This window comes from Etheostoma spectabile, chromosome 6 (assembly GCF_008692095.1).
Source record: "Etheostoma spectabile isolate EspeVRDwgs_2016 chromosome 6, UIUC_Espe_1.0, whole genome shotgun sequence".
Taxonomy (NCBI): Eukaryota; Metazoa; Chordata; class Actinopteri; order Perciformes; family Percidae; genus Etheostoma; species Etheostoma spectabile.
This window is the reverse complement of record NC_045738.1, coordinates 9,347,269-9,366,038: the sequence shown is the minus strand read 5'-3', so window position 1 is coordinate 9,366,038 and position 18,770 is coordinate 9,347,269. Positions and strand designations below refer to the sequence as shown.

The window sequence follows — 18,770 nt, the reverse complement described above, 5'->3', positions numbered from 1 at the left end:
CTAGACTATAAATTATGAGTGAGCATACTTTTCATGGGTGGGATTGGGTTTCCATATTATTTCAGCTTTTAGGCACACAAGTTTAAACCTGAGAGCGGATTTGCCAAGAGCTGGGTGTGTTCTGTTTTGAAATCTTGTCGTGTTTGCTATTACATATATACTGTATGGTTGCTGAGACAGAACGCAGCCCTAACGTATAAATATTTCCACCTGCCTCCAGGTGTTCCCCATGTGGGAATACAAGTCTTCCAGGCTCGGATGCAGCTAGTCAAAAACAATGACGAATACGTCGTAATTGTTCCGCATTAACATTCAAAAAGATAACAAATAAAAATCAAATAAACAGATGAGGAGTGGTCAGTGCTGTACATAGCTATCGTGTTCAACAGATAGGGCCAGGATTATAGAAATACTGAGGTCATGACAACACAAAGAAAGGTCTCTAAACTTTTTCAACAATTAACAATTGGCACAATTAAGTGTATTTTCTCCACTGAAGTAACATAAAAGACATTTTGTTTCTTTTTATTGGCAAGAACAATAAAAAATAAAAAATTCTAACATCCAGTATAAGAACAACATGCAGTGCATTTTTTGTACAATGAGATCAGATCTGCTCATGCAGGTGGTGGTGGTCAAATAGTCTTTATTGTGGTGTTATAAAAAACATTGCTGTATTCAAACACAACAAATGTTTCCTATGCTCTATTTTAATTGTTCTGAAACCTGCAGTGCACCCTAGAAATGTTTTTATGAACGCTTCAGCAGAATGCTATAGATGGCTTATTCAGATTGAGAACAATTCCTTTTTCAACAAGACGTTAGAACTCAAACTGTACCTCTGATACCAAATGGTTGTGTGAACACAGGATTCTGACTCAGACGTAGGTGTACAGTGATGTAAACACATAACTGTCTGATCTGTGGATCAATCTGTCTGAGAGTAGTCGACTGTGTGATGTAAACACATAATTATGACTCAGATCATTGCTCAGTAGCTGGGACACATGATGACATGCTGTAGTAGGAAGGTTGAGGTGTGTTTGTCGCCTGCGGTGACAATAAACTCATATCAAATCCTAAATCAATCATTAAAAAACAACAACCACTCTCACATTAAAGTTAACTACATTCTTGGCCAGTTATCTAACGCAGGCAAGAGTTACCGGAAAATTTACTTATTAACATACATTTTTTAGAATTGTTTTTCATTAATGAATTTTGCAACATTTCTTCATTTGTGAAATGTTCCTGTTGTGTAGTGTGAGGTATTTCTGGGTCCTGGTTCAAATTCATTTAGCCTCATCCCCTGTTGTTTTCTCCTCAACAGCCATTAATGGCATTAAAGTCTTTATCCAATTTGAGGTCTGTGCCGTCCTGGATCAGCTGCTGCTGGAATCAGCTGAAACTCTTTCTGTTGTTTGTGCTTTGTCAGCTTGTTGCCTATGTGTGACCTCAGTCAACTCTAGAAAATATGTTGTTCATGTTTGACAGTAATGCTGCATAAACACTTGACATTAATAGACAAAACATCCATACCTCTGATTCAGATATCATTATATTATATTCATATATATTTTATTGCTGTTGACAACTTGGCAAGCACACTACTGCTACTACTATTTTACTGAATGTGTCTCAACTGGTTTCCATTGATTGTCCTATGGTATAAAAAACTTGTGTCCTTTGCTGTACAGATTGACTTGACTTAACTTTAGGTCACAGTGAGCAAGTCTACATGATGTTTTGTTAAAGTTAAAGGTTTTTTTTGTGGTTATATATTCATTAGGACAAACTGAAGAAAAAAACCTGTGCTGCACAAACAAGCAAACAAAAGGAAACATATTAAGACAGAACAGTAGCATGTTGTTTACTGTGGCATGTGACTTCAATCCAATACAATCCACTTGATTTACTTTACTTTACTTACTGACTTATCTAAAGCAACGTCTTGGCAAATTTACGGTATGGAAATTAATGAAAGAAACATACACACAAAAACTATGCTTTAGGAAATGGTGAGCAGGGGTTTAAAGTACAATGTTTACTTGAGAAGAAAACACACACACACACACCGGCTATTAACATTTGTAAATGCAAGTACTGTTGGGAAGGAAAGTCAAATAAAAATGAGTTGTCTCTATAAAAACTCTTAAATCACTGAATCTAATATCTTGTTTACCATTGCATAGTAAGCTAATATGAGACACTTAAACCTCATGAATTAATAATTCAGTCTGGTAAACTGATCAGTGCTGTGCGCAACATTTAGCAGCAGACTAGTTGTCCAACTATGGTCAACTTCAGTGTCTCACAGCTTCAAAGTATTTCACATATCAGCTCCAGCATAGGCCTACCGCACTCACGTGATCATCATTATGTAAAGCATCGATCAGAAGCATAACTCCAGCAGCCGTCTGACCCGCCCCTCCCAGATATCCCCTGTTTCCCCGTTTGGCTGTTTCGGTCGGTGTGTGGGCGGGTTGGGTTTTTGTCGCTCACTCCCACAGTGACGTGATGAGAAAAGTTATCACAATGTGCTGAGAAGGAGGGAACAGACACAAGAGCAAAGACTGTTCACAGTAACGCCAGCTACCGTGGCCGAGCCGCTAACGGGAAGTTCTTCTAACGGAGGGAGCTTTATATAGTTACTTTTTATTTATTTATTTATTTATTTGTGTGAGGAGTATTTATTTATATCAAAGATGAATGGAGGCTCCAGAAGTCTGTGCACATTCGAGGACATCAGAAATCAAGAACATGGGGTAAGCTGCTCGGTTTGTCGGATTCCTCAATTCGTCTTTTTAATATATAATAATAAAGTAGGCCTTCGTGTATTTCTGTGTGTTTACTTCCTGTATGAGTGCATTGTGGTCAAATAAGCGATTTGGGAATCAACCAGAAAACCAAAAGGTAAAGGCAGTTTTTTTTGCCCACTCTGACGTTTGAATCTGTTGGCTCCTATTTTTACTTAAAATATTTTTCAGTTTTTTTTGTCTTGACGTGATTGTGCTCAGTTGTCAAGTGGATCAGAGTCTCTGTGTGATTTTTCTGGATCTTCAGGCTTCGTCTCCTCTAAGTGGTGTAGTATTAAGTCTGGCCTTGTTGTAATTAAAGTATTAGCCCATAAACCCCTCAAGTCCCAACACACACATAAAGGCAGAAGTTCAGAATTAACCCAAATAACATCTGTGCCTGTCACAGGTGCCTTCTGCCCACATCATTTAAGGGCTTACAGTTGCAGTTGTGACACACAGTGACAGCAGTTTAGGAGACAAACCTGTAAACACCATGTTTGTGCAGAATGTGGACCACCTGTGCATGTGAATGTTCTTTAACAGGATTAAACCTCACACTTCCTTGTTTTTCTGCACGGACCTTTCAGACCCTTACTACTGTACTGTAAATGAGTGATCACGTACACTAGGTGGTCTCTTTTGTCTGTGGTCCTAGAGGTTTAATCATTTACCTCGCCTGAAGATACAAACTGTAAACTTGCACTGAGGTTTATGAGGTTGCAACATGACACTTTCACCTTATCAGTAGCCTCCCGCTAAGTTGAATACCTGTTAGCAGCGACAGAGCCACTGAGCTCAGATCAGATGATATTCTCTAAAGAAGGGCATTACAGAGTAGAGTGTTCTCCACCATGGTTATGTTAAATTAGTTCTAACTAAGCGTGATTAGAGCAGAATCTAGAGCAGGATTAAACATTTGTGTCAATAGTCTAGACATTTAAGTACAATAAATATCAGTTACTGTTGCGTAACTGTAAACAAAGGTCAGAGTGTACAAAGGGCAGCTCCACTCACACACCTAATAATAAACTGATTATTTGTGTTCAGGAATGTCTCCTGAAGCATTAAGTGAAACTTATCTTTAATCCATTTCACATTGCATGTTAACATGCGACTGATGCACATTTTCATGGGCGTCATACAGAAAACAAATTAATCTCTAGCACAGTCAAATGCAGTAATCAAACAGTCGCTTACCTGTACAGCTATTTACATACTGTACGTGATATGGTTATTCAGGTCAGACTAAATAGAACAACCGAGGTATTTTACCTTGAACAGTACATGTAACCTTTCACAGTGACTTATTAACACAAAATATCAGAGAGATCAGGGAGAGCTCAGTCCATGAAGATACACGAGGAGAGATAGTGTGCATGATGTAGCAGCAAAAGGCCTTCAGTGTTTTTTTTTGTTAAAAAGTGTCTTTCCTGGAGTGGATATGATCTTAAATAAAACAGGAGGATCAACCAGGCCTGACTTTGAAACAAAATGTTTATAATAGTAACCAAAATCAAGCTATTATTTGTAAATCATTTGAAACTTACAGCACAATTTCTCCTCCCTAAAAACCCAGTGTACTGAGAGGATTTTTTTTTCTTTGAGGGCACTTTTAAAACTAATGCCACAATTATCCCCCCACAGTTTCCCTGCACTGTGTGACCTAAAATAATAATAATAATAATAATAATAATAATACATTTTATTTAACAGCGCCTTTCTGAACACTCAAGGTCGCTTTACAGACAATAAAAGACAGGTACAGGGAACAGAAAAGTGTAAGCAGTTATAACAAAACAAATAAAACAAAAAACAAAAACAACAACAAAACCAAAAAAACAAAACCGGAACAGTGTATTTACAGATAAGCAAGCTGGAACAGATGGGTTTTTAGTCTAGTTTTGAACAGGGGGAGAGAGTTGATATTGCGGAGGTCGGGTGGGAGTGAGTTCCAGAGCTGGGGAGCAGAGCGGCTGAAGGCTCTGGTCCCCATGGGGATAAGTTGGGCTGGGGGGACAGTGAGGTGGATGGAGGAGGAGATCTGAGGGAGCGGGAGGGGATGGCAATGTGTACCTAACACATTCCTTCTGTCTTTCCTCATCCTCCGACATCATCTCAGTCAGGAGTGTGACGTTACTGGCTGGGAATGAGTCAAGCATGATAGATGCATTCATGTAGAGGAAAGATCACAGCAGGTTTTGCATGCCAGACAGAGCAGGAAAAAAGATGACTGTTGAAATGATAGGGTGAGTCTGTCCTGATGGCAGCTCTCAACTTCAGGACTCAGATCCTGGACGGGCTGTTTACCATGAGCGTTCACCTGCTCAGGTTCTCACATGATGGTAACACACAAGCAAACCTCCAAATGCTCGCTTCACTTCACATCTCAGCTTATCCTGGCCCTTTAGACTTTACTTAAAGTGGTCATATTATGCTTTTTGGCTTTTCACCTTTCCTTTATTGTGTTTTATTTACATATATATATATATATATATATAATTATCTTTTATTTTTTTTGTGTGAATGTAATAGGTTTCCAAAGTTAAAATAAAATTAGCATAATATTGGGGCTTTAACCTTTCACTTAACCCTTTAACTTTGTATAGACTGTTGGCTGAATGAAGGGCAACAATACTACCCAGGGAACTACAGCTGCAGACTAAAAGATTTAATTAGCTGCAACTAACATTTATTTTTATTATTGATTAATCTGCTAATTCTTTTCTTGATTTATCATTAAGTCTATAAAATACCATAACAGTGAAAATCACAATTTTCCAGAAAGTGACAATATCAAGTTACTTGTTTTGTCCAACCAACAGTCTAAACCCCCACTTCATTAACTATCCTCATATATTGTCAATTTGACTATAGAAAAGCCAAAAAGCCTCATATTTAAGAATCTGGAACTTGCAGGAGTTTGGCATTGATGCTTAAAGATGACTAAATGAGAAATAGATTATCTAAATAGTTGGCAATACATTTTCTTTCAGTCAATTTATCAATTAATCGACTGATTGTTGCAGTTCATGTTGAACAGTGGTCAAACGTGTCTGCACGCTTTGAGTATCAGTAGTTAGTATCAGTTAAGTATGGAAAGTTGGTATTGAATGTTTACATTGTTAGTCTTGTTTGCTTATTTTACATACATAGATGTAAACATAAGTGACAAACAGTGTGTGTGTGTTTTTCCACCATTAATACTGGTTTTCTCTACAAACTTTGTTAACTATTAGCGTGTTTAAACACTTTTGGTTGATTCTAACAAGTCTGCATAGGCCTTTAGACTGTAATATATATATATATGATTGTCTAATGTCATTGCATAGCCCCATGGCTCTGGTTTTGTTTTGGTCAAACAACCCTACTTACTATAGTCACTTTTCTACCTAATTCTAGCACTGAACAGTGGTCAAACGTGTCTGCACGCTTTGAGTATCAGTAGTCAGTATCAGTTAAGTATGGAAAGTTGGTATTGAATGCTTACATTGTTAGTCTTGTTTGCTTATTTTTTACTCAAATATTTCCTTTTCTTAGTCATCATTTTGAAGTTTATTTCAGCAAAGTTCAGCTGCCTACTGTATGTAGTAAGGTAGGTAAGTAAGGTAACTTAACTCTCATATGTATGGGCACTGGTTTTAAAACATGAAATACCTGCTGCAGCCCGAGCATTAGCCCTAGTCATCTCACACCTGTCGCCTCAGAGGCCGAGGTTTAGCTGTAATGTACCTGGACAGAAGACAGCATTGACATCCGTGCAGCAGGTGTGGGAAAGCAGCTCATGAGAGGGATAAGGTGATTTAATGTATGTTGAAGTTCACACACTTGTGAATTGCAGGTACTGTACAACACCTGCAGGCACACCACATTTTACAGTGTACGACCATGATACCTGCTGCTGCCTGAGGTGAGGAGAGACTGAACATCATGATCTTTTTTAAAGTGCCACAGAGCTCTACAGTATATTTAGTTTTTATGCCCCAAACTCAGCAGCTCTGTCAGTCTCTGTCTGGCAGTAACTTCTCAGCGAATGTAACCCACATGATTTAAAGGCCTGCTGATGCCAAAGTCCGAAACAAAAAGCGTCTTCATACTCTTTAAGCCTTTCAGTCCGTCCATACCCCGTGATCTTTTGTGCCCATTGTCGTTGCACCCAGCAGTGCGGATGCTGTGTACTTAGTTTCAGGTTGCCCTGGTATAAAGGTAGTGTGTACTTTGAGTTGTTGTGTGTATTTTTCTGTGTGTGTAGTCTGTGTATGTGTGCGCGCATAAGTCACCGTCCATGGGCGCATCCAACTGGTCCCTTTGTCTGTGTTCTCAGGAGGTCTAGTATTACTGTGTGTGTGTGTGTGTGTGTGTGGTGTGTGTGTGTGTGTGTGTGTGTGTGTGTGTGTGTGTGTGTGTGTGTGTGTGTGTGTGTGTGTGTGTGTGTGTGTGTGTGTGTGTGTGTGTGTGTGTGTGGTGTGTGGTGTGTGTGTGTGTGTGTGTGTGTGGTGTGTGTGTGTGTGTGTGTGTGTGTGTGTGTAAAAGGGACAAATACGCAGAGAGACTTATGTGTAAATAGTCGGTGGTAGAGCTAGGATTAGCGAGTCTGTTTGGTCGTCCATGAAGAGCCAGACAGGTTTCTTATTAACAACACTCTCACTGTTCCCCCCTTTTCTATCCCTCCTCTCTTTTCCCTCCCCTAATCACTGGGCCTAAAAGAGCTTTCAGGTGTCTGTAATCTGAGAGGAAAGCATGTTGAACCATAGGGGAATTTTTGGCTTTCATTTCCCTGAGTTTTGTTTGTTGTAGTTGGACCCCTCACCCACTGACTATTGGGCTACTTCTTCTGCCTTTTTTAATGTTCCTGTTGCCAGTTTACTTGTGTTTTAGTCACATCTTACCCTAACTGCTTTCTCTCCATTACTGTTTTCTTGAACAGAAAACCAGCTACTCATAAAGGCCTTCTGTTGTCCGTACAACACTTTTCTTTAATTCTTTATTTCCTCACAGCATCACACAACACAACCCAGTTTATTTCCCCTGTCTGGCTCTGACATCAAGACCGGGGCAAATCAGAAATGGTTTCAATGCAGAGGGAGAGATACAGCACTCACTTTGATTGTCATTCTTACGATAAACTGTGAAAACAATTCATTTATAGGGCTGTAAAAATAGGGCTGCAACTTACAATTATGTTCATTATTGATTTACTGTTTGGTCCATGAAATATCAGGAAAAAATAATAATAAATAATAATAAAAAAGTAAATTATATAGTCTATTTGTTATCACGTAAGTCAAAGAAAAGCAGCATATCCTCACAACTGGAATCTGGAAATATTTGCCATTGTTTTGCTTGAAAAATGACTAAAAGAGTCAATCAATTACTGAAGTATCGTTTCAGCTGTAGTTCAAATTAGAGCCCGACCGAATTTTAAGGCCATACATACAATATTTGGTTATTTAAAAATCCATTATTCCGATATATCGCGCGACACACACACACACACACACACACACACACACACACACACACACACACACACACACACCACACACACACACACACACACACACATATGTATGTGTTATGTTAATAATTTGTTTTATTGTCACACCAGAACAGAGGAACATCACAATATATTAATGTTCTGATAAATGAAATGTATAAAAAATACAAACTTAAGATATAAAGCTTAAAGTCCTTTGAATTTAAACAAAATAACAAAAAAAGAAATCGGTGTTGCCAACAGGGACGTTGTAGAGTGTCCTCTGGTTGACAAACTATGCAACGCAAACACTCATAACATGGTTGACCATCTGCTTTTTATTTTATTTTTTTAAATATGAATTAATCAGAATCATTCATTTGTCAATATAAAAGTTTTGTTTTTAATTTAATTTTTTTATCGGCCATTATAAATACCGATAGTTCGGGAAATGCCGAATATCGAGCTCTAGTTCAAATGTCTTCGACGTCCTCCCTCACATCTGCATACTGGTATTTATACTTGCACACACACTCCCTGGGTATCCCTTATAAGGGGGTTCCCTATGCTGGAGGACACACACCCAGTCACATCCTGGTCGAGACTTTTCCTATTAAAGTGACTTCTCTACTGCGACTAAAAGAGAGAAATAACTGGGAAGGTTTGTGTGTTTCGCTTTATAAAGCGTTCTGAGCATTATTTTCTTTCTGACTTACTCCTCCCTCTGATATTGCTAGTGCGCCAGATAGTTTATGGCTACTGTGAGGATTGTGTTGTCGTGGAAATGTTCTGTCTTGCTTGAAATGACATTTTCTGCCCACTTTCCCAGAAATCCAACCACTGCTTTCAATTGGCTGTGAGCGCCTGGAGAGTTTCCGCCTAACCGTCCCTCTGACGTCCATAGCACACACTTTAATTCAAACAATCTGTCTCTGTGCAGCTGTGAAAAAACTTTCGCATTCTCTTTGACGTGTGTACCCTTCTCTCTCTCTCTCCTCTCTCTCTCTCTCTCTCTCTCTCTCTTACTGGTTACTCTCTCCCTCTTGTTTGTTTCAGTGAGTATGACTCAGTCTCTCCTCCTCTTTTCTTCCCCTATCCTCCTCAAAATAGTCCTCAATCAGTTTCTCCATCACATAACGGTCTCTTTGTGGATTCACCCAACGTCTCATTTCTTCTTTGCCTTTTTCAGGAGGGGTGCAGGCGTATGCGGCTCACACTACACGACCAGAGCCAGGCATCTCGGAGCACGGAGCAGCACAGGGACAAGGTAAGAAGAACTTCCTGCGCATTATTATAACTAAGGTTATAACCTTGACTGTAACACCAGTGCAGTGGAAAAACATGTATCACTGCTACAGATTACATGGTTTGGATACATGAGGGTTTAAGATATGCTTTTACTGGGCATTTAAGTTGACTTTTCATCTAGAATGGATGCAATTTGAGATTTGTTGTACGTCATGAGGGAGAATAGTCTTTCTCTTTTCTCTCCATAGTATGCAATTTCTTTGAATGAGAAAAAAAAGGTGAAGGTGCAATCATTCAGGCCATATCTGGATTAAAAAAATTCCCAATGATCCTCCTGAGTAATAAGCTCAGAGCTATTGTGTATTTACACAAGTATTGCGGCACATTGCTTCCTACACACAAACCGTACAGAGAAACAAATTACTTGTAATCATGCCACAGCTTTGATCAGCTTTTCATTACGTGGTTCCCACACAAGCCCATTCAAAACAGCTCAAGACAACCATCGTTCTCCAGAAACCAGTGCCAAAGTTAGATTTTAAAAAACGAGACCACCAGAGCAGCAGTTACTTAACCTCCCCCTACATCCTTCTGTGTCTCTGCTCATAGTGTTGTCCAAGTCTGACTACTACTTCCAAAGAAGCACCAGATGTTTATGGGTTAGTCTCCATAGTGATGATGGCTAAACATTTCTGCCTTCTGATTATAGAGTCTCCGTCAGACACACACACCACACACACACACACCACATAGCACAGAAATAATTTTCCCAGGACAAGACTGAGAATGTACAGTATTCTGTAGTTATATTCAATAGTTTAATAACATCATTTATAAAATTATTAAACAGAAGTACTCCTCGCTGTTCTTCAAAGTGTTGTGTTGCAATGTGCATGCTTCAACTCCTCCCCCAGATTCAGCAAAACCAGTGGCAATGTTTGGAAATGGATCACACCCATCCACGCATCCTCAGCCAAACACAGTGCATGCCACATTGTTAACTCCTCTGCTCTCTAATCTTCAGCCGATTGGACGAGCGTTTGCACTGGTGCAGCCGCCCGCTGACAGGACATCATTGAGTCCTGAACCGATCAAATCAACAGAAGAGCAGGTGGAGGTTATCAAGGTGGGTTTGGCCCACTGGCTGTTGTTTATGGAGAAATAAATGGTGTATGTTTGTTTCGTGTTGCGCTGGTGTTTAACATCCCTGTCTTCCCCTGTTCCAGGTGTATCTAGAGGCCCGCAGACAAGAGCAGCAGAAACACCAACAGAGCCTGAAGATGTTGTCAGATGAAGTTTCCCAGATACAGGAGGTCAGTCTCTGGACAGTATTTGTTTTAGCTCTGACACATTTTAAACACTGTCTCCTGGATTATGTAACAATTTGCATGTTTGCATGATGTAAATTCCTTCCCGCATTCAGACTTCTTGTCTCTCTGTTGACAATAAAATATTGTGTTTATCACTAAATAGAACCTGGAACACACACATGTTAAAACATTATAAATGATAGTATCTCAGAATCTCACGATAGGTCTGTATTTCACATAGGTGAGGTATTGCCTGAAGACGCTGAGGGAGCAGATGGCAGCCAAAAACAAGGTAGATCTTTTATGAGCTGCTTTGCTTTGTTGTTGTTGTTGTTCACCCTACATCCTGTGTACTTAATGCAATTTCCTCCACCTCTCTCATCTCTGTCTTTCACTCTTTCCTTGCTGACTTCCTTCTTTTCTCTCTCCAGCCGGTGACAAACGGGTGGAAAGTTGGTCTGCCCTTCAGAAAGAGTGCTGCGCCTGCCCCCAGCAGAGGAGGGAAATCTGACGCACAGGTGAACATTCATGGTTGTAAATATGTAGTATGTGTGTGAGCAATGCACATATCAAATTTTGCATGCAAATCATAGCCGCAATCCACGGTCTGTGTTTTCATCGGGACAATGTTAGCCAGTATGTTTCGTGCGATGCCTGTAAAGCAATCCAAGTGGCACACAGTTAGGAGGAGGTATAAAGTTTAAGAGAGAGACAAACAGGCATGGGATATAGGATAAAAAGAGCGGATTTAAATGACAGCGAGCATGTATGCTCATAGCACCCAGGGGTGTGTGTAAATGTGTGAGAGCCGTTCCAGAACACATTGTTCCACTCCCTACATGTGTTATTGTGTTCAGGCCCTCCTCATTGTTTTCAGCATTCCACAGATGCCTCTCCTTTAATAGTTTTGTTGCTGTCCTTGAGCCACACTCTTTTAGCAACCACTACTTTGCTTTGCTTTGTTTTGTACTAATACACAGAGCTGACAACACTGGTTGGTTGAATAGTTATTGTGCCAATTATAGCATTTATCTGTGACTCATGCTACAGTTCACTCCCAGAAGTGTTGCAGAATTAATAGGAAAACACTGGTCGTCATGCAACTGCTGACAAGCCTTTTTACATAATGTCATCATGAAACTATCTGTCTGTTTGTCGTAACAACACTTTACATTAAATCACAGTTGGTGTGGGTTTTTTGACACTGATTAACAGAAAATGGCCCTTTTAATGTTCAAGTGAATACAGACCTCTACAACATAATTTAAATAAATAACAGTCAGTATTTACAATAACTGACCATCTATTGGATTAAGATCTGGACTCTGACTTGGCCACTCTAGGACATCACGGTATCTATTTGCTAATCTAAAACTTGATTCTTTCTCTACTAGGAGGCAGATGAAGAAGCGGAAAGAGTCAAGCTGAGGGAGGTCAGTAAGCGCTTGTATGCACAGCTACAGGAAGCAGAAAAGAAACACCAAGAGGAAAAAGAGAGGCTGCAGGTAACGCACATATACAGAGCTTCTTTTTACATTCATTAAGCATCTTTACAAATAATGTAAACTGCATTTTGGTTGCACTAAACCCACTAAAGTAGTAAAGCATCCCCTCTTTTTTTCTGTCTCTTTCAGGCTGAAGGCAGCAGGCTGAGGCAGCATCTGAGCGATGAGGAGGAGAAGTTGAAGATTACAGAGGAAGCAAGCGAGAGGAAAGACAAGCGCATCGACGAGCTCCAGAGGTTGCTGGGAGGGATGGAGCAGGAGAGTGCCAGCCTGCGGGAGGCAATCCGCAACCGCGAGGAAGAACTGCGTGAACTGCGCAAGATCAGAGAGGAGGGCCAGAAAGGGGATCAGAGGTCAGCTAACATAAACACATTGACAATCTGTGACCGTCAAATCATGTGTTGCGTGTGTTCTAACTCTCTCTTTGGATTTTTAGGAGTGAGCAATTGGAAAAGGAGGTGGCTATTCTCAAAGAAAAGATCCACCATCTGGATGACATGCTAAAAAGCCAACAAAGGAAAGTCAGACACATGATTGAACAGGTGAGGCGCACATGTGTGAGACTCTGTAAAGCAAACACATGGTCTCTGTGTTCATATTTGTGCAGGATTTACTGACTGTTTGACTGTGTGTTTGCTCGTCTTTAGCTCCAGAACTCCCGCATGGTGATCCAAGAGAGGGATCGTGTGATCAAAGAGCTGGAGGAGAAAGTGGCTTTCTTGGAGGCTGAGGTAAGTGCTGCTTATCGTCTTCTCCTATAAAAAATAATAATTTATGGCTTTTCAATGGAATTAAGAATAAAGGGTCCGGGTTAAGTGGAAGTGAGTAACAGGAGAAATGATAACTCAGACGGATCTCTGCAGAGAGAGGAGATACAAAAGGGAAGGAGATGCATCCACTGTCTGCTTTGTGGTCACTTACTTATTGTTACTATGTGAACTGACCCCTGACCTCCTGTGTGTGCAGAACCGAGAGATGCATGACCAGATGGACTACTTCCTGGGAGGACAAAGATCAAATTCCTACCTTTCAACAGAGCGCAACCCCCAGATTGTCTATAGGTAACTTATTTTCCCCTTCCTCTTTTATCACTTCTTTGCCAACGTCCTACAGGGCCTTTTCTTGCCCATGCATTAGTTAATAAATAATAATGCTAATTTGGTGAAAATGCAGTACATGCAAACAAAAATATTCACCTATTCTAGTCATACATTTGTATAAGACTCATACTAATTACTTTTATGCTTATTTTATACTGTTTCAATTTACAAATAACTACTTTCTCTTCCTCTTGTCCCCAAGTAAACCACTCAAGCCGTCCAACTCATCCAGCAAACCACTACCTTTCATCAAAGTCATCGAGATCAGGTCATAAAGACACTGTGCAGAAGAAAGACAGCAGTTGTCAAGGAGGGCTCAGAACCACCACATCTTTTCAATTCAGACTGAAAACAAACAGCAGCTCTACAACCACATCTGATAGCATTAATAGGTGGGATGTCAGAGTTGAGCTTCCTGGACTACCTAACTACATCAACACTTCCACATAGACCACAAACACGCTTGACGGACACTGTGTGGTGTTTGGCGGCACACACACGCATCAGGGCATGCAGTGTCTGTGCTTAATATATGAATTAATGAATGAATGAATGTATGTTAGCTTTAATGTACAGTAGATACATGAATGTAGATACAGTAGGCATGCTGATTTCGCTGATGTGCATTTGAAGTTTTACATGTAATACTGCGTGCTGTATGCAAGTGTTTTCTTGTGCTGCCCTGTTTTGATTGCTGTTTTAACCTTTTGAGTTTGACAGTTTAGCGTTGCCGTTCAAAACAGAACTGTTGAGTGAAATGCAGGATGGCAGTCTACATACGGTAATGTAGCAAACATACTGTAGCTAACTAAGCTAAAGGTTTCATGTAAAAATCATTAACCCGATGATTTTCATCTGTTGTCCGTGTACTCATCCATGACTTTTCTGAGTGAATGTTTAAGCCCCAAACAATATGGCACTTCATGAACAGAGACAGCAGAAGGAAAAATGTTGATGTTGAAGACATTTGACATTACTGCTTCATAGAAGTGTCATTATTCTACATATTTCCTGTAAACCATTTCAGTTTCCTGTCAGTATGAACAGTCACCTTTTTTGTATATATTAATGTGATTTGATTTTTGTGATTTGTTTAAATTTCTACCTAACAACTTTCTTCTTTATATTTATTTATATTATAAAACCTCAAGACAAATTGTATATGGTAATAGGTTTTTTATGAAGTACATTCTAATCTATATGTATTTGTGGTTCGCAAAATAAATAACTGAAAATTTGTACAATGCTTGTTTTGACTTCTTACTAGATTTTTACTATGAAGGGAGTGCCCTCTACTGGACCCTACGCACACTAGAAATTAGAACATTGTAAAACATTTTGACAGTTGGTCAGTTTTATTTGGATGGTAACTTGTTCAATAAGCACCACAGAAAATAAAATTATTCAAGCATGGACATCACATGCTTCAGTTGTAATTCTCAATACTAGTCCCTGTCTAAAAAAGGCCAGGAAAAGACTTGCCCTGATGCAACATTCAGAATGCATTAATGCACTGGAATACTGTTACATTGCACTGAAAGAACAATCAAATCAAAAGAGCACTTAATCATCAAAATTCATTATATCAAGTATGGCTTCTGTGAGACAAACATTTAAGGCTTAAAAAAAGACATACATAGATGTAAACATAAGTGACAAACAGTGTGTGTGTGTTTTTCCACCATTAATACTGGTTTTCTCTACAAACTGTTTACTATTAGCGTGTTTAAACACAGTCGGTTATTCTAACAAGTCTGCATAGGCCTTTAGACTGTAATATATATATATATGATTGTCTTATGTCATTGCATAGCCCCATGGCTCTGGTTTTGTTTTGGTCGAACCAACCCTACTTACTATAGTCACTTTTCCACCTAATTCTAGCACTCGAACATGCATTAATACAGGATATACGCATAAGCTACACTTAGGTAAAGAGCATTGAGTCCGATATGCATTATACTGTAAACCAGGCAATATGTGTTAATACATGAAGGCAGTATTTTTCATTTCACTCTTAACTATCTGGCGATAGTGACCCGTTGTCCGTAGGCACTTTAATACAGGCAGCACTACCTTATCTTTGATCTTTCTTTTAGATGGGCGTCACAAGTTCTCAGAAGGAGCTGTCCAGAGTGTTGTAGTTGTCTTTGAAGTTCTTCAGCTCCAGGAAGTGTCCAGGCCGCTTGCTACGCTGGTGCATTGAAGATGTGAGGTAGGTGGTTTGGGTGGGGGAGGAGGAGGAGCTTGCAGGCTCCGTGGTGCTGGTCAGGTCTTTGGCTGCAGACTGGTGGTACTGGCTCGGAGTGCTGCTGCTGCTGCTGTGAGACTTGACGCTGAAACAGCAAAGGGAGAAACACAGTGTTCCCGGTGCATTATTAACATTCCACGATGGGATTAGCAACAAAGAAAAGCTGTAAGGGAGCACTGTGAGAAAATGTTTACTCACACAGACGCCAGTTCGGTTAGAGCTTCCTGGTATTTAAAAAATTCTGCTTCCCCAAAAGCCTACATACAAAAGCAGGAGTCAAAGACAGGACATGAGTACATTTACACAGTATATAGTACACACCAGGATGGGCTATACGGTAAAAAGGAAAACCATGCTAATCATAAGAATACTATATAAATAAGTAACAATTTACAATAGTGTAATGTACAGTCAACCACACAACATGCGTTATAATGTAAACCATTACATATGCGCAATCATGTGTGCCATATGTATATGGATGTTCATGGTACTGGACTACAAGGCAAGATTATGGTGGTATTCACATTTTAAAACTCAATGTTCTTGCTAGGCCTGCAAGATAAACAGTTATAAAATCCAATCTCGATTCCCCACTGTTCACGATTACATTTTTAAATAACTTCAATTTAAAAAAAAAATGTAATCATTTAATATTACGAGCCAATTGCATCACAAATGCTACTACTTTCTTCTGTGAGTTTTAAACATAGATTGTATAAAATAAGTTTTAAATTGCTCCCAAGCGCTGTAATGCTCTCCGTTCTCTTCATTGAAGCCTCCATGTTTACAGGCTTGTGGTGATGCGCAATGTGCTATAGGTGCTAAAGAAAATCTATGTTTGGTACTGCCAATTTGTTTTGTTTTGTCATGTTCATGTGTGCAATAAACATTACACTTCATGAGAAAAAAAAAAATCATCAGAATCGTGATATCAATTCTAAACAAAACAAATTGTGATTCATATTTTTCCCTGAATCGTGCAGGCCTAGTTCTTGCTATTAATTTAGACAAGAACTGTGTGACACAATACTCCAATATTGTCAAGTCAAGGCAACTTGAGTTTAACTTTGTGTTTTACTTTACTCTTTAAACACATCATGACGATGTGTTTAAAGAGACTCTGGCACACAAATGCACACAGAGGCGCTGACCTCAGCCCCGTGACGTGCTTTGTTGTACCCATCCAGCACTTTGTCGATGAGCGAGCTCAGACTGTCTCGGAACACGCAGTGAGAGTTTCGTAGATTTAGAAGCCAGGTCCGAAGTCTTTTACCCGTCACAGCGGTGGATGTGCCACCCAGTTCACGGAAAGGAAGATCTGTTGACAGAAAGTGCAGGTGGCATTGCAACAGTCTGTCAAGACAACAAAACGAACTGTGACTAACATCAGTGACTGCAAAGTTTACCAGTGTCTCTGATGGCATCCAGTGCTCTCATCCTGTACAGGTAGTCATGGGAACCTGCAAGAGACACACAGATTCCTCTGTACAACTGCATAAAACTACTCACGTAGATAGTTTCAGGACTGGTGTGTATTAGTGTGTGTGTATGTCTCTCTCTAACCAGACTGTCCTTTGTGTTTTAGCCGGTCATCATCTGGGGAGAGCAGACGAGGCTCAAAGTGGATTTTCTGGACCTGGCACAGTTTGGCTTCAATTTCTTGTCTCAGCTCCTACAACAAACAAACGCATGCACACACAAAACTGCTATAGTTAACAAGCAAAACACTGCAAAGCATCACACCTCTGGTAAATTATGGTGCGGGCGTTACCTTAGGAGCATTGTGGCCAAGGGGAACATGTGGTCCTCTCCGAGACTTCACGGCAAAGCGCATAATTTGTCTTTTGACAAAGATGAACAACAAAACAAACACCTACCATAGAGGAAAGTCAAGAGTTAGTAGATTCTTTCATAACCCTATTTAAGCGTATTGAACATGATGCCAGTGGATCATAAACAGAACCAAAGAAACAAATACACATTATGTGTGTGAATATGTAAGTAATTAAATATATTCATTAAAATATAAAACATCATATTAAACTTAATGCACACTGTTGTAGCCAATTCATACTTGTCCTGCGTGTGTGTGGTAGGTTTGTGTGAATGTTGTTGACTCTACGTCACCTGCGCGTATGTGTGCTAATTAGAAAGAGGACATCACAGGTGTGTGGCGCGAGGGAGTTAGGATCTGGGAAACCACACAGTTTATCAACCGTAGTGTGATCGTCTGAGTGTTTTTGGTGTAGTATGATTGTTTTTGTATGCGTTACAAATGGATTCATCAATAAATAGTTCAACTCCGGTTTCATGGTGGACAGGATGTTGTGTTTATTGGTAAGAATTAAGCCAGTTTGGCTTTTTGAGATCATGTTTGAATAGGATACGTAAACTGTTGTGAAAATTAAGCTAGTAAAATACAACATTTAGATTGTTGTCATCTTGAGATTTAACTTAAACACTTGGATACAACATGCAGTTACAAAGTGAAACAGACTCACCAGACTACCGAAGGCCATTACAAGCACCACGTTAACGCTCGAGAGAAGAGAATCACTCCGCATTTTGAAATGGTTAAACTTAACCAAACGTTAGCTAAACAAAGCTAAATCACAGAAAGTAGGTCCAACACTTGGCCTTTGAAAGGCATACTGTTTCATTTAATTGCTCGTTTTTAAAACACATGAAGCTAACGCTGTACGACAGACAGACTACAGGGAAGTAAAAGAAGGTGAAGTTACATTTCGCCAAGCGCCCGGTATGTTGATTTCCGAGGTGGTCACGTGACTGGTACAGGCAGTGTGATATTTATGTTTGACGTTACTCTGGGCTCTTCTGCCATCTGCTGTTGAAAATGACTTCACAACAAACACCCCAATGACAGAAAATAAAGGCCAGTGAATTCTGTAGTTTCCAGCTCCAACCGTCACACAAACACAAAGATGTAGACCATTAAATCACTTAGTTCTCAAAAAGTTCACATTTTTGCCGTTTATTTTTGTTTGCTTGACACTGGATTGCTAGGTGCTGACTATATATAGGTCCCTTTGCACTGTGACCTAGCCTACTGATTATTGCCCTC

At 39.8% G+C, this 18,770-nt stretch overlaps 2 protein-coding genes across 5 annotated transcripts; one reads left to right on the top strand and one right to left on the bottom strand.

The window, feature by feature from the left end:
* Nucleotides 1-2,494: 2,494 nt before the first annotated feature.
* On the top strand, nucleotides 2,495-14,591 carry tuft1a (tuftelin 1a). 2 transcript variants are annotated; one of them, XM_032518978.1, is made up of 12 exons: nucleotides 2,495-2,765; nucleotides 9,461-9,538; nucleotides 10,544-10,645; nucleotides 10,746-10,832; nucleotides 11,071-11,121; nucleotides 11,261-11,347; nucleotides 12,224-12,334; nucleotides 12,464-12,687; nucleotides 12,771-12,876; nucleotides 12,982-13,065; nucleotides 13,301-13,395; nucleotides 13,637-14,591. In XM_032518978.1, exons 1-12 carry the CDS (start codon nucleotides 2,706-2,708, stop codon nucleotides 13,707-13,709), a joined length of 1,158 nt encoding a protein of 385 aa, XP_032374869.1. In that variant the 5' UTR covers nucleotides 2,495-2,705; the 3' UTR covers nucleotides 13,710-14,591. The 2 variants fall into 2 exon arrangements, with proteins under 2 accessions (XP_032374869.1, XP_032374870.1); XM_032518979.1 differs by lacking the exon at nucleotides 2,495-2,765 and adding an exon at nucleotides 8,913-8,932.
* ltap1 (lipid transport auxiliary protein 1) lies at nucleotides 5,948-18,455 on the bottom strand. Of its 3 annotated transcripts, XR_004332470.1 has the most exons (8): nucleotides 18,190-18,455; nucleotides 17,460-17,561; nucleotides 17,252-17,360; nucleotides 17,095-17,148; nucleotides 16,840-17,006; nucleotides 15,884-15,942; nucleotides 15,309-15,770; nucleotides 5,948-6,187 (listed from the first exon to the last, which is right to left on the bottom strand). XR_004332470.1 is itself a non-coding variant. In XM_032518982.1 (7 exons), the coding sequence occupies exons 1-7, from the start codon at nucleotides 18,250-18,252 to the stop codon at nucleotides 15,551-15,553; spliced, it is 774 nt and encodes a 257-aa protein (XP_032374873.1). In that variant the 5' UTR covers nucleotides 18,253-18,455; the 3' UTR covers nucleotides 14,767-15,550. The 3 variants fall into 3 exon arrangements, 2 of the variants coding, with proteins under 2 accessions (XP_032374873.1, XP_032374875.1); XM_032518982.1 differs by lacking the exon at nucleotides 5,948-6,187 and having other exon boundaries at nucleotides 14,767-15,770; XM_032518984.1 differs by lacking the exons at nucleotides 5,948-6,187; nucleotides 18,190-18,455 and adding an exon at nucleotides 17,744-17,764 and having other exon boundaries at nucleotides 14,767-15,770.
* Nucleotides 18,456-18,770: the final 315 nt, after the last annotated feature.

Excerpts from the sequence above, each read along its gene's own strand:
- tuft1a (XM_032518978.1), top strand. The coding sequence starts at position 2,706 with ATGAATGGAGGCTCCAGAAGTCTGTGCACATTCGAGGACATCAGAAAT. Across the intron at positions 10,646-10,745 it reads AGCAGGTGGAGGTTATCAAG|GTGTATCTAGAGGCCCGCAG; the intron begins GTGGGTTTGGCC and ends CCCCTGTTCCAG. Across the intron at positions 13,066-13,300 it reads TGGCTTTCTTGGAGGCTGAG|AACCGAGAGATGCATGACCA; the intron begins GTAAGTGCTGCT and ends CTGTGTGTGCAG.
- ltap1 (XM_032518982.1), bottom strand. The coding sequence starts at position 18,252 with ATGCGGAGTGATTCTCTTCTCTCGAGCGTTAACGTGGTGCTTGTAATG. Across the intron at positions 17,149-17,251 it reads AAAACACAAAGGACAGTCTG|GTTCCCATGACTACCTGTAC; the intron begins GTTAGAGAGAGA and ends TGTCTCTTGCAG. Across the intron at positions 15,771-15,883 it reads CTAACCGAACTGGCGTCTGT|CGTCAAGTCTCACAGCAGCA; the intron begins GTGAGTAAACAT and ends TTGCTGTTTCAG.